This window comes from Nelumbo nucifera, chromosome 3 (genome assembly GCF_055504915.1).
Source record: "Nelumbo nucifera cultivar China Antique chromosome 3, China Antique-T2T, whole genome shotgun sequence".
NCBI classification, from domain to species: Eukaryota; Viridiplantae; Streptophyta; class Magnoliopsida; order Proteales; family Nelumbonaceae; genus Nelumbo; species Nelumbo nucifera.
Genome location: NC_142651.1, coordinates 54,582,154 through 54,600,272, shown reverse-complemented (window position 1 = coordinate 54,600,272; position 18,119 = coordinate 54,582,154). Strand labels below are relative to the sequence as shown.

Here is an 18,119-nt window from a genome sequence, read left to right as displayed (position 1 = left end):
AGACTCCCAAAATGCACCTAAATTTTGTAATTGTGAAGTATGCTGTGCAAAGTGTAATGGGTCCAAGTCCACCGATGTAGTTAAATAAGATGGGTGAGTTCCAGGACTTTTTCCATTTTATTACTCTGCATGCTCCTTTCATGGAGTGCCTAGCTTCTAGTACACAAATGGGTTCAATTTGTAGACCATGAAATGTCAATCAAACCTTGAGATCCTATTTCCTTCTGCATTGTGTTTCTCATGCGGTTAAACCAGTCTTTACATTGCCTTGAAGGTGTGATATGAAATTTGTTGAATATGGCTATTTGTAGGAGACAAGAGCAATTGATCCTAATTAATGTATAACCAATAAATAACTTGTGGTAGATGCATAGTAAGGAGTTTGGTTTATTCTAGTTAAGATTCAATAGTCAGTACTGAAACAGTCAGGACTCAGGAGCAAAATAGGCCCGCTAGGAGTGCAATTTGGTCCAGTTAGCTTGGGTCGAATGTCGATCGAAGCCCAACCCTAAAGATCCTAACATCAGGCTCGAGCCCGATTGATACTAGCCTGGCTCAGCCCAAGCTTAACTTAATATGACTCTGATTGGGTTTGGGATCAAGTCGGGCTTAGTTGGGCTTGGGTGGGTTGGTCAGCTTCGAAAGACTTTATGTATGTATTTTTATATAGCCATCTTATCTTGAACTTAAAGGTCCAATTTAAGAATAGAATTGATTTGTGAATCCAACTACAATTACGGTGCATTTACAAATATTTGTTACATGTTAAATAAAGATTTCAATCAATCATATTAAAGATATCACATGGTTTGCTTATTTTTCATTGATTCATGTTTCATAGGTATAACTAACATCTTCTTAGTATTCCAGAAAGAGGTGTCATTAGATATGTATTTTTGCTTTAGGACCTTAAACCACAAGCTGTTATTCTTTGTAAGAAACCTCCAGATGAGCTTCACTAATAGATTCTTATTGATGTTTGTGATGTCTCAAAAACCTTTATCTAAGCATCCCCACCAAAGATCTCTGCACAGAATGTTAATCTTTAATTGTTTAGAGATTAATGAAGTGGACAGGAAATAATTGGGAATACTTTCTAAGACACTTTTAATAAGCACACTACGACTAGCCTTGGACAGAAGTTGTGGCTTCCAATTCTATAATCGACTAGTGATTTTATCCACCACAAGTTTCCAGTTATCCTTGTAGCCCCATTGATATTCAAAGAAAGCACCCAAGTCTCCTTTATTTTCTATTCCCATGAGAGTGTTTGGTTTTCGTTCCTTTGTCCATAATTTGTCTCCGTCTCATAGTAAGTTAGACCCTCGGTCTATTCCATGTATTTTTCTAGGGTATCCCTCCTCTTAAAAGGGTTACTGGTGCTTTGATCCCATTAGTCATAAGTTTTTTTGTTTCTATGGATGTTTCCTTCTTTGAGTTTAAACCGTTCTTCCTTGCTTCTCCTCATGGAGAGAGTAGCATGGAAGAGGAGAAGCAGGTCTAGGTCCGTCAAGTCTTTCTTCCTTTTATTCCAAACCCAACCCCCTTTTGTGTCTTCCAACATAAATGACATGGAGATCAGCAATGTGACAAAGATGTGGAGCCACCAAACATTGAGAAATCAACACCTTTAGACTCCCAGGAGTTAAGTCCAAATGAACTAGGCCCTAGTGCACGTGTTGCTACCCTTGCTTCCATTTTGGTTGTGGATGACGTTGATATTCCTATTGCTCAAAGAAAGGGAGACAGGTCATGCACTACCAAACCCCCCATTACCCAATATGTTTCCTATGATTACATTTCTCCCTCGTACCGAGCCCTCCTATCTGTAGTTGATTGCACCCCTGTACCTAGAAATGTTGTAGAGGCCTTAAAATACACTGAATGGACAGATGCTATGAGAAAGGAGATTAATTCCCTCCATAAAAATCAAACTTGGGAGTTGGTGGATCTTCCAAGAGGGAAAGACCTAGTGGGTATTTACAATTAAACACAAGGCGGATGGGACAGTTGAAAGGTACAAAGCAAGATTAGTAGCAAAATGGTACACTTAAGTCTATGAGGATAACTATGATGAAATGTTTGCTCCAGTAGCTAAGATGAACTCAATTCAAGTTCTTCTATCATTGGATGCTAACCTTGACTGAGAATTGCATTAACTGGACATACAGAATACCTTTTAAAATGGTGACCTAGAGGAGGAGGTGTACATGGTTAAACCCCTAGGATTCTGTTTCAAGGGAAGTGAAAATAAAGTGTACAAGTTGAGAATGTCTCTTTATGGTATAAAACAATCTCCCAAGACTTGGTTTAGTAAGTTTCATATGGCAGTCCAACAAGTAGGATTCAAGCAATGCCGGTCTAATCACACTCTTTGTGAAGAGATGTCAAGAACAGGTTATTGTATTGATAGTACATATGGATGATATCATCATTACAGGAAGTCAGAGCTTAGAAATACAAAAGTTGAAATAGTTCCTACCATTTCAATTTGAAGTGAAAGATCTGGATCCATTAAAGTATTTTCTTGGAATTGAAGTTGCCCACTCAAAAAGTGGCATCTTCATTTTTCAAAGGAAGTACACTCTTGATCAGTTGCAAGACACTGGCAACTTAGGTGCAAAGTCAGTGGATACTCCTATGGATTTCAACCATAAATTGGGTGACTGTGATGGTGAACCTTTGAAAGATGTAAAACAGTTCCAAGGGTTAGTGGGAATGTTGCTTTATTTATCCATGACCCGTCCAAACATTGCTTATTCAGTAAGGGTCCTGAGCCAATTCATGCATTCCCCTAAGAAACCACACATGGCGGTAGTAGAGAAGATTCTTAGGTATTTGAAAAAGTATCTAGGAACAGGTTTGCTATTTAGTAAACATAATCATTTGAAGGTGGAAGTCTATACGAATGTTGATTGGGTGGGTGTTGTGGATGGCAGAAAGTCTACAAGTGGATACTGCACATTTTTGTGGGAGAAAATCTAGCGACATGGAGAAGCAAAAAACAAAGTGTGGTATCAAGGTCAAGTATTGAAGCGGAGTATAGGGCTATGGCACATGAGGTGGCTGAAGTACTTTGGCTAAAAATCTTCTAGGGGAGCTTGGAGTTATCGTTCATAATCCTATGTCTCTTTACTATGACAACAAGGCAGCCATAAGCACTACTAGCAATCATGCCTTGCACGAGAGGACCAAGCACATTGAAGTGGACAAACACTTCATAAGGGAAAATTGGTAAAAGGGAGAAATTTGTACTCCTTATGTCAACTCCAAGGAGCAACTAGCTGATGCCCTCACAAAGGGGCATCCATACTTGTGGTACAATGAGTTGTGTAACAAGTTGGGCATGATAGACATATTCAGCCCAACTTGAGGAGAGTGTTGTTAGTGTTATTATTTTATCTTTGCTATTAGTGTGCCGTCAGCCTAGGATGTTGTCAGCTTGTTCTTTTCTTCTTTTAATTATTTTATTATTAGGTTGTGCCACCAAGGGTATAAATGTAATCTTCCAACTATTATTATGTTAGATCATCATAAATAAGAAGTTGGGTTCCGCCAGCAATACTTTTTGACTCCCATACTATTTTCCCTCTCTCTTTTCTCTCTTTTCTCTCTCTCCAAGAAAGAAAACACCTATATAAAGAAAGCTACTCTCACTGTTATTGATTATGTTCAGAAAATTAAAAGTTTAGCTAATGCATTGGTTGCCACTAGACATTTTCTTACTAAAGTTGATCAGATTCACTATCTTCTTGGCGGGTTACCTACCGAATATTATGCTCTCTATGACTAATAGACTTGATAGCTTATCTTTCTCTGAAATTCAAAGTTTATTGCTTACTTTTGAAAATCACTTAGAGTGCCATTCTTCACAACTTGTACTGGAATCTCTCTCTGCTAATTTGGCCAGTAAGAAGAAAGATTCCAACTATCAATCATCCTCTTATAAAAAGCCGGTAATTCTGAGAACTCCAAGAAAGCTTCTTATAATCCCAATGATAACAAATTTAATCATGGGAAATCCAATCATAAGAACACTTCAATAGTGTGCCAACTATGCGGGTGTCCTAGTCATACAGTAGCTACTTGTCATCACTATATGGAGCTCACCACCAACAAGAGCAACAAATAGGCCCATACTGCATCATCTTCGCGGTTAGTTCGTGATGATAATTGGTACCCTGATTCTGGGGCTACTAATCATATGACATCAAATCTTGGGAATCTTTTTGTTCAGGATGGATATCATGGATCAGACCGCATCACTATGGGAAATGGTATACAGGTCTAGCAATATCTCACATTGGTTCTTCTATATTGCATACTAATTCAAGCTCTTACTTTGAATAATATTCTCAAAGTTCCTAATATTTCTAAGAATTTGCTCTCTATCAACCAGTTTTGTAAGGATAATAATGCAACTTTTACATTTTACTATATTGGCTTTTATGTTAAGGACAATGCAATGGGGAAAATTCTCTTTCAAGGGTTGATTAAAGAAGGGCTCTCCTAGCTCAAGGCCAATAGCACAACTACAACTCCATCAGCATTCATTGATGAGAGAGTTTCTACTTTAGTATGGCATCAAAGGTTAGGACATCCCGGCAAGAAATTTGTAGTTCATATTCTATCTTTGTTTCAGCTTCCAATTTTGAATAAGGACTTCTATTTTTTGTCCATCATGTGTACTAGGCAAGAGTCATACCTTGTCGCTTTCTGCTACAAGTTTTGTTGCCAAGTGTCCATTAGAATTAATATTTTTTGATGTATGGGAACCAGTCCCAATTTCTACAAGACATGGCTATTGTTATTATTTTATTTTTGTTGATGCCTTCAACAAATTTATATGGATTTTTCCTATGGCTTCTAAATCTCAAGTTGCTTCTAATTTTGATGTTTAAGCGCAATGTGGAGAATTTATTGAATACCACTATCAAAATGCTACAAATAGATGGTGATACAGAGTACAAGCCTTTGTTACTCATTCTCTCTACTTCATGCATCACTCATCGCCTCTCCTACCCTCATATTCATGAGCAAAATGGGGCAATTGAACATCGCGTCACCGTTATATTGTTGAGATGGGTCTGACTCTCTTAGACACAACTTCGATCTTTAAACATTATTGGTATGATGCTTTTGAGACTGCTACATTTTAATCAATTGTCTCTCCACACCGATAGTGCACATGAAGTCTCCATTTGAATGTATTTTTGGAAAAGAACCAGATTATAGTATGTTACATACATTTGGATGTGCTTGCTACCCACATCTCCAACCCTATAATCAATCTAAATTGGATTGTCACTCAAAATGCTACTTATTCTTGGGTTATAGTTCGCATCACAAAGGGTTTAAATGTTCGGATTTATCTTTTGGAAGTCTCTACATTTCTCAGAATGTGGTTTTTGATGAGAATACATTCCCATGTGCTTCATGTAGTTCCTCTTCTTTTCCTAGCTCAGTTGCTAGCCCTCCAGTTGGTCCACCAATTGTTAAATTTCCATTTTCTTCTTCTGAACACATCTCAGACTCTAATGGAGCCACCTCTACTATTGAAAATGTTTGTGCTATCCCAACTAATGTCATTTCTACTTCTACTAAGCCAATTGCCTTGCCCTCACCTCCATCAAATACACCACTTTGCTTGGTTGCACCATCTCTTAATACTCATCCCATGATGATACAGCATAAAAGCGGCATTCAAAAACCCAATCCATGGTATGCCTTGGAACCCTCTGCTGGTTTCGACATCAAACCTACTTGTTACAATGTTGCTAAAAAAGATCCTTGATAGGTTCATGTCATAGAGGAGGGATATAAAGCTCTCTTGAACACTGATACATGGGATCTAGTACCTCGATCTCCTCAAAATAATATTGTGGGCAATCGTTGTGTTTATAAAATAAAGAGATGTCTAGATGGGACAGTTGAGCGCTACAAAGCATACTTGATGGCTCAGGGGGTTACACAACAAGCTGGTGTTGATTTTGCTGAAACATTCACTCCAGTTGTTAAACCTACCACTATCCGGTTAGTACTCTCTCTTAGGGATGCAAATGAATCGGATCGAATTCAAATCAAGGTATATTTGAATCTGATTTGACATAGTTCATGTCGGATCCAATCCGGCTGCATTTGATAGGACTCAATTTGAATCGAATCCTATCGGTAAGTTGGATCTTTGGATCTAATCTAATCTGACTTGTTTTCTTTAAAAATTAATAAATTATTCAAACAAAAATAAAATATACTAATTTCAATAAAGTAAAAACAAAAAATACAACTATTTTTTAATTATTTTCATCATATATATACATGTTTTTTTATAAGAAAATAAATAATATAAGAAATTTATAAAAATATAATATAAAAAATATATTTATAAATATATAATATATATAATATATATCGGATTGGATCTTCTTGGATCAGATAGGGGTGATCCAAATCCGATCCGAAGATCCGAATAGGGGTGATCAGAATTTGAACAAATAGGATTGGATCTCTGATCAAATCGGATCATGATCCGATCCATTTGCACCCCTACTCTTTCTTGCGGTTCACTATGGTTGGGCCCTTAGGCAACTCGGTGTAAGTAATGCTTTCCTACATGGCAACCTCAATGAAGAAGTTTTTACGAAACAACCCATGGGTTTTATTGATCCCACATGACCACATTTTGTATGCTGCCTTAAGCATTCTCTTTATGATCTAAAACAAGCCCCAAGGGCCTGGTTTACCTGACTACAAGATCATTTGGTTCATCTTGGATTTGTTGAATCTTGGGCAGATAGTTCTCTATTATTCCGTTAGTGTGGTACTAATGTCATTCTTCTTATTGTATATGTCGATGATACACTCCTTTCTAGATCTTCTACTTCTACCATTAGTACTCTCATCTCATAGCTCTCTACCACATTTGCTATCTGCAACCTTAGAGTTGTCCATTACTTAGGATTGGAGCTCCACCATACTGCAGATGGTGTGCATCTTTCACAACAAAAATATATTCATGATCTTCCCCTTAAGACCAAGACGCATGAAGCTAAACCTGTTTATACACCTACGTCTGCTTCTACCCGTCTTGACATCACTCAAGGTTCATCTCTCTCTGATGCCACTGAATGTCGTAGTGTGGTAGGGGCATTATAGTATATTACTCTCACTCAGTCAGACAATAGTTTCTTTGTTAATAAAGTTTGCCAATTTATGAAGTAACTTACTGATGTTCATTGGAATTCTGTTAAGCAGATCCTTTATTATCTGAAGTCCACCATTGATCATGGAATTCTTTTTTGTTTCTCTAATGAATTGGATCTAGAGGCCTTTTCAGATGTTGATTAGGCTAGTTGCCCAGTTGATTTCTGCTCCAAAGGAGGGTTTTGTGTTTATTTGGGCTGTAATCTAATTTCATGGAGCTCTCGTAAGCAGTCCACGGTTACTCACTCCAGCACGGAATCAAAGTACCATATCCTTGCCTCCACTGTCGCTGAAATTATTTGGCTCCAGATGCTGCTACGAGAGCTTGGTTTGAAGCTTCCTCGACCTCCAGTAATCTGGTGTGACAATTTGGGAGCCAAGTTTCTCTCATCCAATCCTGTTCACCATGCTCGAACTAAACACACTGAGTTAGATCTTCATTTTATATGAGAGGAGGTTGCAGCTGGGTCTCTCATTGTCAGTAATGTATCTAGTCACAATCAGATTGCTGATGTTCTTACAAAACCTCTTCCCTCAACCAGATTTCATGAGCTCACAGTCAAGCTTACCATCTCTAAGAGACCGCTAAGCTTGAGGGGGGATGTTAGAGAAATCTCAGTTACCCACATATATATAACTGATTTGGCAGATTATGTACAGGGTTATAATTATCTTAGATAAACCAACCCAACCCAATCTCTTACCTAACATTATCATATCTTGTAACTAGTTTCCTTTTTGAACTCTAACACTGTACATAGCAATCTCTTTGTAACAACCATCTATTTAAATACATGAGAGACTAGTCACAATTTGACTGAGTCATTTTTCCATCTCTCTGTTATTCTATTTGTTTATAGAAGAAATTCCCTACTTCTTCCAACCTGCTTCATATCTTCTTAGTTACAGATACATCATGACGCCAGGCCTCTTTATACTTGAGAGAACTTAATTCATTCAATAAACGCTGCATTACAGTTGCTGGAGTAATGCCCAATAACAGGTTAAATAATTTTCCTATGTCGCTTTCTGAAACCAAAGCATGCATAAATCATATATGGAGCTCATTAGAGACAGAGGAAGCATTTAAGACAATGCTAGCTAATACGTTTTTACCTTCTCTATCAAAGTCACCTGCACTGAATAAATGATCTCTGTTCTGTTTTGTTCCAAGTCTATAACAACTATTAAGTCAATGGGAGTGGAATATCAAGACTGTGGGCGTACATGTATACTTGGAAGGAAACTCCAGGTCTTGATGATTGTAAATTTGTCATCTCATCTAACAAATATTTATGTTGAAACCTATTAACAAATTAACTCTTTGCCAGAAAACCTGTAGAGCACATTTTACATCAAACTATCCTGAAGTTTCCTTCCAGACAAGTTCATCATCCAACATGTGGTCTTCATACCTGAGTTTAATAGTCCATCAGTGATTTCAGAAGCCTAGCCAATTTAATCCAAACTTGAATTCCTTGACTGTCCATGACCTGATAGATTTTAAGGTCTATATCATCTCCTAAAACCCATTAAAGAGTTTTCACAAGGAATACTAGACAATCCGGATTTCCTGCCCATAACTCTCTGCCCACAATACATTGCAGCTACACATCTCACAATACAAGATTGGGGGTAGAGAGTTGAGCTGGAAATCCAGTGTGAAGACATCTTTAGATTGATTTCCAGTTAGTGGATCATCCAATTCATCTTGGACAAGTTCCAAATTCCAATTTCTCAGGTTTGGCATATCTAGCCTTTATATTCCTTTCTCAGTAACCTTTTACTTTTTAATAATCTGCAGCCACCAAGAGCTTTCCGGGACCATTATATCACCCCAGTAAGAATTGCACAATATCCCCTTAGACAAGTTAATGACAGACATTGTTACATGGATAGGCATGGCATTGGTAGCATCTTAAGTTTTCCTTGCTCTAATGAGGTGATTGAAAAGAAGAAAACTTCATTACAACTTGATTTGTTGTTAGTGATATGCATAGAAATTTTGTCATCTATGATAATCAGGATGCAGTGGTCCCATGGTTCAGAAATATGCCTGATAAGACACCTCAGATAACAGAAAATATTTAAAATGAGGTTATTCATTGATACAATACTGTTCCTCCATACATTCATCCAAGGGACATGGACTCTACTGGAAAAAATCAATACAGTTACCTAACATGATCTATTTGTGATAGCCTATTAGTTTGCTCATTGTAATTGTTCAAAGTGGCTCTGATAGATATGCATGGGTGCGAGCTGACAGTTCCTGTGCAACAAAACACATTGTAGGGCGTGACTCAGGATTGGCATGTGTGCATGCCAGCGCCATGTTAATTACAAACACCACCTTCTCTGCCAATTGACCTGTGGGTGGTGGAAGTCTTTGGTCTACAACATCCTTCAACAACAAGTCACAATCACTACTGATTGATGGTGATGACAGCGAAGAAATGAGCTCTCCAGGGTGTCTTCCCATCATAACTTCCAAAGACACCACTCCAAAGCTATAAACATCACATTTTTCAGTGATCTTCATTGTAAATGCAAGCTCTGCAATTCAAAAGAGAGAACTTATTAAGGTTTCATTTTTAAACAGAAAAATGGAACTTAGATATTTATGGTATGGTTTATGGTGAGATTGTTATATTTATCCACCACATGATGCACCAAAAGTCAGACCAAAAAGAAAGGTGCTGAGCATCCAATACAGAGCTAAAAATCATTAGTTAGGGAGGACACAGGTCAGACCAGGTTGAGGTTATCTGACCAAAGTTTTGAAAAGCTAGGCAGTAGGTTAGAAATAATAATACTATTATTGACGCAGAATATTTAACAAATAATTCTTTTGAGCTTAAGTTAGAAATCCTTTTATATTATTAGAGGCTTCTGACCAAAGTCAGAAAGTCAGAAGCCTCTAATAATATAAAAGGATTTCTAACTTAAGCTCAAAAGAAGAATCCTGTAGCCAACTTATCAATACGAGTCACTTCTGCTAAGTGCTTAAAACATTAGTCAGCTGATGTTTTCTAGTCCAACAGAGGATTGTCTGGATCAGGTCCATATCTTGCGTGCATATTTCATTTACTTGATCCAAACACTTGTACCAACATAGCAAGATACATCATGTACAAGGCCCAGACTATCGAAAAGATGCTTAATGGTGGACCTAATGAAGCTGAGTAGGGTTTTGCCAATATGAATTAGTAAACTATGTGCATGCCTGGTCTACTTTGGTCAAGTCAAACCCATTGAAACATGGAAGAATCATCTATTGAGCACATGATACACAATACAATCAGAAGCAGTTAGCACAGTAAATGACAGTTGCCCAAGAGACATTCAGTACTGAAAACAGGTTCACTGTTTTATAAAATTTGAATAATCAAGCATGTTTGCCTGCAAGGTACAAGGCAGAAAACAGTAGATGAATGAGTGTTGTCATACATTGGGTCCATTGGGATAATCATCTCTTGAGCACATTGAAGATGATCCAGAATCCAAATAGAAACAGTTAGCTCTGTAAAGAACAGTTGCCTATGTCCTCATCCCTAATTCCAGTGTTACTAAACCATTAGATGATCTCTTATCCTAAACCAGGAGACATCAATTCGTACAGGTAAGAATAATGAAATGAATAAAAAAACAAATGGATACAAAATATAGCATACCTGGAGCCATGTAACCATAAGACCCAGCAACTGTAGTCCAATTGGATAAATCAGAGCTCAATAATCTAGCTGTTCCAAAGTCTGAAAGTCGAGTTTCAAAGCCTGACTCAAGCAAAACATTATTCACAGATATGTCCCGATGCACAATAGGAGGAGAACAATCATGGTGCAAATAAGCAATTGCATGGGCAAGCCCTTGGATAATTTTCACCCTTGCCACCCAGTCCAATTCACTCCCCCCTTCTTTCCCATACAAAACCTTTCCCAGACTACCTCTCTCTACATACTCATACACCAAATACATGATTCCCTTCCTAGAACAGAATCCATACAGCTTAACTATATTCCGGTGCCGAGCTTCTGTTAATGTACGGATTTCATTCTCAAAACTTTGTTGATTTATTGCTGGAATGTCACTTGAATCTGACATATTTAGCCTCTTAACAGCTACTATTTGACCTGTTGAAAGCACTGCTTTGTAAACAGATCCATATCCTCCTTTTCCAATACAGTGCTCCTCATTGAAGTTGTCTGTGGCTCTAATGATATCATTGAATATGAATCTTCCTTCTCTTTCCCAAATCAATTCCCCAGAAGTTTCATCCTTTGTGACACTTCTAATCTCTTCACCTGGTTGTCTTGATTTCCTACTTAGAATTAGAATTCCAGTAATTACAGCTCCCAAAAGTAAAACACAGACAATGGGGACAATGATAGAAATAATGAGTCTGTTATGCTTCTTGGAATGACTGCGAGGAGGACTTGTATCACAAGGGAGTAGTCCTTTTGCAGTTCCACACAGACCTGGATTTCCAATGAAGGCTGTAGCAGGTGCCTTCAGGAAAATGTTGCCATCTGGGACAGGACCAGTCAATTCATTGTAGGAGAAATCTATATGCTGTATACTAGACATGTCAGAAAACAATTTAGGGATTGTGCCAGAGAGGTTGTTATGGGATAGATTGAGATTCTCTAATGCAGTCAGCTTCCCCAGGTTCAAAGGAATGGACCCTGAGAATGAATTTTGGCTTAGATCAAGAAACGACTGCAAAGCATTTAAATTCCCCAACTCAGATGGTATTTCACCCAATAACTCATTGTTACTCAAATTCAACTTAATCAAGCTGGTGCACTTTCCAATCTCTGAAGGTATATTTCCATTTAATACATTTTCTGACAAGTCAAGTACTTGTAGGCCATTTAAATTGCTAATGCTCCGAGGGATCACTCCTGTCAAGTGATTTTTGCTCAAATTAAGCTTGAATAACCTGTTCAGACTCCCTAATTCTGTTGGAATTTGTCCCCTCAGTTCATTTGAAGACAGGCTTAGATCCTCTAATTGGGTTAACTTCCCAAGCTCAGCTGGAATTTCACCAGAAATTTTATTTCCATCAATGTGAAAATAAGTAAGATTTGCACACTCTCCCCACTCTGGGGAGAGCTCACCAGAAAACCTGTTACCACTGAGATCTATGTACAGAAGATCTGGGTGTACTCCGAAAGCCTTTGATATGTTCCCAGTGAGCTGGTTTTTTTCAAGCCTGACTCTAACCAGTTTTGAACAATTCCACAAGCAGGCGGGCAATGGCCCTGTGAAATGATTGGTATGGATTGTCAAACGTTCTAGGGAAAAGCCATTACATAACCCCGGCGGTAACTCACCAGAAAAGCTATTGTTGGAAAAGTAGGCATGTTTCAAAGAAGGACTACTCTGTCCAAATTCTCTCGGAAAGCTACCAGATAAGTTGTTGTTAACCAAGTTGAGCATCTCAAGATTTTCAAGGCGAGATATGGTGTCTGGCACCTCTCCTTGCAATTGATTCGAGTTGAGATCAAGCATCTGTAGTGATGACATGTTTCCAATCTCAGGGGGAATTGTCCCATTTAAGTTGCTTCCGAAAAGGTTCAAGAACTCAAGCTTTGATAGATTTCCGAATGTGCGAGGTATAGGACCTGTGAGAGCGTTCTTTGATAGGTCTAGTTGCACCAAATCTTTCAGGTTCCCAATCTCCGGAGGTATCAGACCTGAAAAGTGATTATCCAAGAGGAAGAGGACTGTGAGATTTGTCAATCTACCGATCTCAGGAGGAATTTTTCCCCTAAAGCTATTGTGCTGGAGTTGCAAAGAGGTCAATTGGGTCCAGTTTGTAATGAAGTAAGGGTAAATCTCTCCATATAGCGAGTTGTCTGAGATATTCAGTACAGATATCTTGGTCAGTTTGGATAGGGAGGGAGGAAGGAACCCGGTGAGAAAGTTCGCCCCAAGGCTTAGGAAGGTGAGATTAGTACAAAGGCCGAGCTCGGAAGGAATAGTCGAATTCAATCTGTTACCATCGAGATACAGTTTTTGAAGCATCCTGAGTTGGCCCAGTGAAGAAGGGATCTGCCCAACCAGTGAATTGCTTTGTAATTCGAGAATTTGCAGTCCAGAAATAGAACCAATCCAAGTGGGTATTGTACCGGTGAACCTGTTCTCTCCCAGACGTAGCTCTTTCAGCCGACCAAGCTTCTTCAGGTTCACAGGCAACGGCCCTTGAAAGAAATTACTAGTAAAATTAAGGTACTCAATCTTCTGCAGATTGGTGGCCAACAGTTCTGGTATCGGGCCCGAAAGGCTGTTCGACGATAAGTCGAGGTAAGTCAGGTTCCGGCAGTTGAGTACGAAAGGCGGGAAGTCCATACTCAGTGAGTTGTAGAAAAGACTAAGATATGTAAGGTTGGGCATGGCAGAGAACTTGGATGAGTCAGGGGATTCTAAGTAGTTTGACCCGAGGTCTAGGTACCATACCTTTTGGAGATTGCTGATCTTATATGGGATTGGACCCTCGAGAGAATTGTTGAAGAGGTTGAGATAGAGGAGCTCCGACAGTCTTCCGATCTCTGGAGGGATGGAACCAACGAAATTATTGGTGCCCAGGTCCAAGTAAGTGAGCTTGGAGAGGTTGGCAATGACCGAGGGAATTGTTCCATCGAGAGAGTTACCGCTGAGATCAAAACTGGTGAGATTGGGTAACGATGCGAAACTGAGTTGGTCGAGTGTCCCGTTGAGACTAGAGCTGGGGAGGTTTATCTGGGTGACGCTTCCGGCTTTGTTGCAGACGATGCCGACCCAATTGCAGGAGCTTCTTATATTGGTGAGGGACCAAGAACGTAGAGCATCAGAGGAAGCTAAACTATTCTTCCACTTGACCAGAGCTTGGGCTTCTGTAGTTGTTGATGTAGAGGGCTTCAATGGGAGGGAGAAGAGAAACAGAAGAAGCAGAGGAAGGAAAAGATACGGTCTTTGAATCTGCGACATGTCTGGTGTCTGCACATCGATTACTACGCAGACAACCGTTTTGCCGATACCTGTTCCCTGAATTACTTACTCCGACATGGCTGGAGGGATGGAGGAAGGAATGAATATTTATCACGTATCTACTATGTTGGGTCAAGGAATGTTTTTAAATATTCAAAGGTTGAAACCTCAACGAACGGTTGCAGAACAAAATCTAACTGATCCATGCCATTCAACAGTATGAATCGGATTCCTTGAAGACCAAACTATTGACTTTAAAGAGGAAAAAAGCCTAACAGCCTTACACCGGCCAAGAACCTTAAGTCACACGGAAGAGTCGTTATAAGATCATAGTAGTCGATCGCATCAGTGATGACCGAAGTGTTCAGAAATTTTCAAAAATAACATCCAAACCTAGGGCGATTAAAACAAGAATGTGGATGTTAACACGCCAAAACGGCACTCTACTTCCTCCAAACCCAGCTTCATTTCCTTCTTCACCAACCTGCAGATAAGCCTTTATAAACTAACTAGTTTTTCTTCGTCTAGTTGCAGAACCTCCTGTATCAACTTTCCAACTGAGCTTTTTCTAGCCGATAAGGGTGACTTTTCACCCTTAATATCATTAAAGGGAATGCTGCTCTCAGAATGTCAGCTTTCAAGGCATAACACACACTTCGTATTTATATCATATAGGACAAAATTGCCCTCTCGACTATTCAGGAAATTTGTTCTATTCCGTTCAATAATAAAAGAAAATGTGTTTCTCTCTCTCTCTCGATCATGGCTGACAATTGGATCGCCATGACCCAGAACTGTCAATGGGTCGACGGCTCCAACCTGTCCGGAAGAACATAATAAGTTCATGCTAACTTCTGTAGAAGATTTATTGATTCTTAGCATCTCCATATTTGGAACTGTAGTGGCAACATATCGTACGAAACCCTAATCTAATCCAAATGAAGATACTGAGAGAAAATACAAAGAAATTGCAACTCTAAAGGACGAAGCCAGAAAAATATATGTTATTGATGACAAATTCAATGTAGCCCCCAAGGGAGACGAGTTCGTGGATATAAATCTGGGTCTTGGGTGGTTTGGCATCGTTTGTTTACCTTTAGGATAGAAATCTGGGCGAAGATTGGAACAAGAGAAGGATCAATAACTGGGTCTGTCCATGTTTTCCATCAGTAATCAATTTCCCCTCTTGATCCTCTAAAAGTTGATGGAGCAAAGCTTCTTCCAAGCGATGTTGAGTAGGGGAAAATGGAAGGGACGGGACCCCATGACTTGGCGAGGATGGTGTTGTATGACAGTCTGGTGAAGCCCACGCTTGATCTCCATGGAAGAAGAGCAACTACATTAAAAATATTATTTGAATTTATTTATTTAAAAGTTATTACAGAATATTAAATATTTTTCTATATAATTATTTATCTATTTTTAGTATTTTATGATTTATGATATTTAGTTGTTGAAATATTTAAATAATATTTTATTTTTTTAATGTTAAATGTTAAATTTCTATTATTTGATTAACATTTAATTTGAATAGTCCAGTAAATATTTTATATTGTTAGTACATAATTTCGTGATAAATTTTGTAAAAATATAAAATTATTAATAATATGAATATTATTAAATCTGTTATAATTAATTTTTGTGTTTTTAATAAATATTTTATAGTTACTATATAATTCCGTTAGAATATTTAAATAATTGTTAAATTTTTTAATTAAAATTTATTTAGATAGTTATAGATAAAAGTGGGTAAGAGGATAAATAGGATTTAGAGATAATTTAGAGAGAAACTCTCTAGTAAATTAGAGATAAGTTAGGGGATATATAGAAATTGGAGATGAATTAGGAAAAAGTGGGGAGATAGTTTAGGAGAAAATTTAGTAAATGAGATTATTGAAAACGTGTGGTTGAGAGAGAGAGAAAAAATTTAGATAATTTTTATGAGGAAGGATAGCATCTCATAAAAAGGAGAAAATTCCTAAATTTTACTCGAGAATGACCCCGTAATATGGTTAGTATTTTGATAATTTTTTATTATTATATTTTGATAAATGTTGTTTGACACACCGCATAAGCATAAGGTATAATTTTGTTTAACATTTACTATTTACTTGGAATATCTAATTTAAATTTGTTATTTAACGTTTAATTTATAATTGGCAACCTATTTCAGACCAAAAAAAATAGAACAGACACCTTTGAGAGTTTTGTTTGACAACCGTACGTAGTCAAGTTTTATTTGTAATTAATAGTCCATTTTATCTAAAAGAATGGGTCTCACACCATTTTATCTAATAGGCCATTTTATTGGTTTGAGATTCACTAATACTTATGTGGAAAATTTTATTTACGTTTCTTATTTAATTAATTTGATAAGTTAAATTGAGTTTACTTTTTAATTGATGATTTAGGTTCTTATTTAATTAATTAATTTGTATGACCTATTTCTAGATTTTCAGTTTCTACTATCAAAACGTAAAGGCAGAAAATGAAAGTGTGAGACATGCCTTCTTTAACATTTTAGGATGCAATTGTGAAATTTATAATTGCTTATCTGCAATAAAACAGAATGGTTTAAAAATTATCCCTTCTTTAGAGAGTGGAGTTAACCACTTCCACCTTTTTTAGAATATACTAGCAGAGGGGTCCCTGCTTGCAGGGGCTTGTGAAAGAAAAAAGTATTTTCTTGCTAAGTTTTCAGGTAATTGAAGTTATTGGGTGCTACTCTTCTGTAATCGTAGACTCTAAATTTTAAGTTATTTTGTCAAATTTTGTGAAATAAAATAACACAAAATCACATTATAAAATTCTTGATATCAAACCTCTGAGCTAAACCCATAATCTCATAAATACACAAGGAATTTTATGGTTTCTTTCTTCATTTATATCCTGAATTTGTTCATCGATGTGAAAATCTTGGATTTTTCTTTTCTCTTGTGAAAATTAGTGAGGTAACTTAAAAGACTTCTATAGCTTGATTTCTCAAATCTCTATGTAATATTTTAGTGGCGAAGTTCAGTGTTTCAAGGAAGTGGTTGTGTGGAGCACAACCCTTTGTTTTGCTTTTCTTCACTTATCGAACGGGTTGTAAAAGAAATAGGGTTATGTGTTATCAGATTTCTTTCTCATGCTTCCCTAATCTACAGAAAAAGGTTTTTCTAGGTTTGCTTATATAGATGGATTTGGCTGGATCTTCGTACTAGTGCTACAGACGCAATCGATTTGTTAGGGTTTTGACTCGAGAAACTATTGTTTGCCCTGATTGCGATGAGGGATTTATTGGGGAAATCGTCGAGCCCCCTTGATTTGCACATGCAACCGGTAGGTGCTGGCATTCAAAGTACGAATCTAGGGTTCCACTGCAGCTGAAGGAACATTGGTGGATTGTTTACCTTTTAACCCCGTTATTGTCCACCGAGGCCTGCATGGCGGCACTGAAGGCGGTCGTGGAAAGAGGGGAAACTTTGAGCTTTACTACGATGATGGCTCTGGTTCAAGACTCCATCTACTGCCCGTAAGCATGTCGGATTTCTTGATGGGTTCAAGCTTTGACCGTTTTCTCGAACAGTTGGCTCAAATTGAGATCAATAGGGTAGGGCACTGTGAACATCCCTTGGCGTCAAAGGCTGCCGTCGAGTCCATGTTGACCATTGAGATTATCAACAACCATGTTGTCACTGAGTTTCACTGTATTGTCTGCAAGCAGCCCTTTGAACTTGCACAAGTGATGGCAAGAACCACCCGCCATTAGTGCAAGCGAGCAAAACTGAAGCGAAACCTATGGCCAGAGAACCGAAGACCGAAGAATAAGCCCCCAAAGCTCTGCTGAACAGAACACAAACTACAAATAGAATAGAACAAATAGAAACCCTAACCCTTTGCAAGACCAAGAAACAAAGAGAATGAGGGGGAGGAGAGAGAGGGGGAGTGGGAGAGACAAAGAG

At 38.0% G+C, this 18,119-nt stretch overlaps 1 protein-coding gene across 3 annotated transcripts; it reads right to left on the bottom strand.

Moving 5' to 3' along the window:
• Positions 1-9,277: 9,277 nt before the first annotated feature.
• Positions 9,278-15,720, bottom strand: LOC104600954 (uncharacterized). Of its 3 annotated transcripts, XR_002022859.2 has the most exons (3): positions 10,878-15,720; positions 10,654-10,757; positions 9,619-9,759 (listed from the first exon to the last, which is right to left on the bottom strand). XR_002022859.2 is itself a non-coding variant. In XM_019198372.2 (2 exons), exons 1-2 carry the CDS (start codon positions 14,173-14,175, stop codon positions 9,431-9,433), a joined length of 3,627 nt encoding a protein of 1,208 aa, XP_019053917.1. In that variant the 5' UTR covers positions 14,176-15,715; the 3' UTR covers positions 9,278-9,430. The 3 variants fall into 3 exon arrangements, 2 of the variants coding, with proteins under 2 accessions (XP_019053917.1, XP_088755708.1); XM_019198372.2 differs by lacking the exon at positions 10,654-10,757 and having other exon boundaries at positions 9,278-9,759; positions 10,878-15,715; XM_088899582.1 differs by lacking the exon at positions 9,619-9,759 and having other exon boundaries at positions 10,660-10,797.
• Positions 15,721-18,119: the final 2,399 nt, after the last annotated feature.